This window comes from Nylanderia fulva, unplaced genomic scaffold, assembly GCF_048542155.1.
Source record: "Nylanderia fulva isolate GAGA-0341 unplaced genomic scaffold, ASM4854215v1 Scaffold383, whole genome shotgun sequence".
Lineage (NCBI taxonomy): Eukaryota > Metazoa > Arthropoda > Insecta > Hymenoptera > Formicidae > Nylanderia > Nylanderia fulva.
In genome coordinates, this window is record NW_028190459.1 from 60,820 (window position 1) to 64,073 (window position 3,254).

At 45.8% G+C, this 3,254-nt stretch overlaps 1 protein-coding gene across 1 annotated transcript; it reads left to right on the plus strand.

Moving 5' to 3' along the window:
* Nucleotides 1-2,150: 2,150 nt before the first annotated feature.
* Nucleotides 2,151-3,254, plus strand: LOC146722019 (uncharacterized). The gene has a single exon (XM_085485663.1). The coding sequence runs from the start codon at nucleotides 2,151-2,153 to the stop codon at nucleotides 3,252-3,254; it is 1,104 nt and encodes a 367-aa protein (XP_085341789.1).

A 3,254-nucleotide genomic window follows, 5' to 3' on the forward strand; every position in this document is an offset into this window, starting at 1 on the left:
CGCCTCTGGACTCGGTTTACCGAGTCTCTTATTTTGCGAGTGGCGCACAACTTCTCCACCCATACAGGGGCACCGTACATAAGCATGGAGTGCACCGTACCCGCGTATAAACGACGAACACCCTCGTCCGGTCCACTCAGGTTTGGGAGAAGGCGGCACAGAGACATGGCCGCCCTTTCTACTCTCGAGACCAACCGGCGAAAGTGTTCGCCGAAGGTCCACCGGCTGTCCAGGTAGAGACCCAAATATTTTATGTGGGTCCCCACCTCAATGGAGGCGTTCTCCACCCATATCCTACTTCTGGGTGGCGCCCCGTGTCTTCTGTTATGGAAGAATACTGCTTCTGTTTTGTGGGGCGCCACCCTGAGTCCCAGGGCCTTTATGGCCCTGATGACTCTTGCCACCGCTATGTTGGCCCGCGCTATGCATTCCTCCCAGTTACTCCCCCCGACCATCACGAGCGTATCGTCTGCATAGCATTCGTATCGTCTGCATAGCATTCTTTCACCGCCTGCTCTACCAACGTTATTGTCACGAACAAGCGTATTTAGAATAATGGCGATTATGAAAATATATCGTATACTGTACGCTTTTTACCGCTATTAGCTTTACGCCGTTTCGCGGACAACTTGAGTCTTTTTACAGTTGAGCGATTTTTCCTCGTATTATTTTTAGTTTTTTTGGTATTTGTTCTTTTTTTCCCACGCGACTTGATTTTCGATAAACTTTTTTTCTTATTTGTCTTACGACGTTTACGCGATGCGGTTACCGAGGATTTAGCGACGTGAGTCTTAAGCCTGCCGAAAGGAAACTGCGCTACATGAATTTTTTCATCCGATTTATATCCCCTACCTTTCATTAGACTACTTATTTTTTTCCTAGCTTTTCTCTTAAGATTGTCACGCGATTGTTCAAAACGATGCTTGACAGCTACCTTTAACGGCATTTTATTTTCAACATCCTCGATTATATTAACCCCGGCGCGCAAAGCTTCTTTACCCACTGCCCCTAATCCTCTAGTTAAATAAGGCAATACGCGTCTGAACATTCCTCCGAGAAAACTACCTATTCCATGACCTTGTTGATAGGGTGAACCGACCAAAACTCGTGGAATTCCACCGCCGCGAGTTCCACCGTTTTGTAATCCGTTATAATACTCCGAATAATAATCCATATTAGTAGGGATACTAGGGGGGTTCTAACCCGGGGGCAATGAGGGGGGGTGAGGGGCGGGGGGAATCGGTGGCGAGGGGGGTGACGTCACGCGGGGGGAGGGGGTCTTATCAGTAGATAAGCTTATCTTTTGTTTATAAACATATCAGATAACCTGATAAGGGGATCATGTTACCTGATAAGGGGATCATGTTACCTGATATATTTATAAACAAGATAAGATAAGGGGATCATGTTACTTGATATGTTCATAAACAAGATAAGATAAGATAAGCGGCGTCTTTGAGCGGTATCAAAGTTTTCATAAATTTTCTCCGAAAATCCAAGATAAGATAAGCTAAGTTTTCGAATCCAAGATAAGCGGCGTCTTTGTAAGGTATCAAAGATAAGCTTGAGCGGTATCAAAGTTTTCATAAATTTTCTCCGAAAATCCAAGATAAGATAAAAATTCTGCGAATGGCTGCCGCCGTTTTTTAGGCTGAGCGCCGACAATCAAGGGGGTTGCGTTTCTTCATCTAAATTTAATAAGATAAAAATTCTGCGAATGGCTGCCGCCGTTTTTTAGGCAGAGCGCCGACAATCGGATATCTAAATTTGATAAGATAATTCTGCGAATTACTAAGAACAAAAGGTTTGCCGACAATCAAGCGGGTTGATCCGTACAGGTTGCGACATGTTAATCCGATCCGGCGTGTCGATCCGACGGGGTGAAATTTATCTATGTATTTCTAAGAATTATCAGCGATATCTAAATTTTCTCTGAAGATATCACACAAATATTTCTCGCGAATTAACAATTGCATCACCATCCCCACGAACAAAGGGATGATCGGGATATATAATGAGGACCGATGCAGCTGCCGGGCCATAGTACCACTGGCGAGCGCACGCTTCATTCGAGGTGCAAGAAAAAAAGTTTAGTGTGCAAAGAAGTTTTTTTTTGTAATAAGTGTGAAAAAAGTGAATTTTTTACAAAAATGGAGAACGTTGAGCGCGACCTGTTGGAGCGTTCCCGCCAAGTTGCTAACTTGGGCGAATATTTCGGATGGCTGCAAGAGTGCGAAGAATTTATCGAAGAGCTGGAAGAACGCAGCCGTGCCAAGCGTCCACGTCTCTCGATTGGACATAGACAATCTCTGGTGGCGAGAATAGCGCGACTCGAGGGTGCAAAGGTGCGCTTGCAGAGACGGTATGTCGGTGAATCCATGCCTAGTGGCGGCGGATTCAGTGGCGGCGGCAATAACGCGCAAAGACTCGTTTGGCGCGAAATCGATACGGCGTTCGATAGCCGTATACTGACCGGCGCGGTAATTAACGCAGACCACATCGAACCGCGTCAGTTTTTGGAAAATGCCGCAGACATTGTAGTCGAGAACATGGAGAATGTGCTGCAGAGACACATCAGTGTAAAAGTGAACACTGTTTTCAACGGTGAATTTGTGTCCGGTGACAAGCGCGCCAATAAAAGTATTAACACGAGAAACTTTGAACTCTTTCGCACGTCCGATGTACGCGAGTGGTACGAGCGCCGCGTAATCGAGCCCACGCTAGCATCGCTAGAAGAGTTCCAGGAACGCGATAGCGGTTGGGCATTGTCGCGGATAATAGATTTGACAGTGAATGTAAATAAGTACAATCCAATGCGCGCGGGATGTCATGTCAAATTACCGCAAAAAATTATGGCAAAGAGAGCGGTGGTTAATGTGCAATCAGCGGACAATGCGTGTTTCGCATGGTCGGTGGTGGCCGCTCTGTACCCCGCTGAAAGACATATGGAACGAGAATCCTCTTATCCGCATTACACAACAGTGCTGAATCTCCAAAACATTGAGTTTCCAGTGACTGTGAATCAAATTAAAAAATTCGAACTTGCAAACGACATCTCCGTAAACGTGTACAACATCGAAAACGAGAACATCGTCCCGTTGCGTCTTTCGGAAAAAAAGGACAGGCACGTCAATCTGCTGTACGTGGAGGACGAACACGGAGTGGGGCATTTCACATGCATAAAAAATCTGTCTCGTCTCGTGGGCTCACAACTGAGCAAAAAAAAATGTAAAAAATTTATATGCGATCGGTAA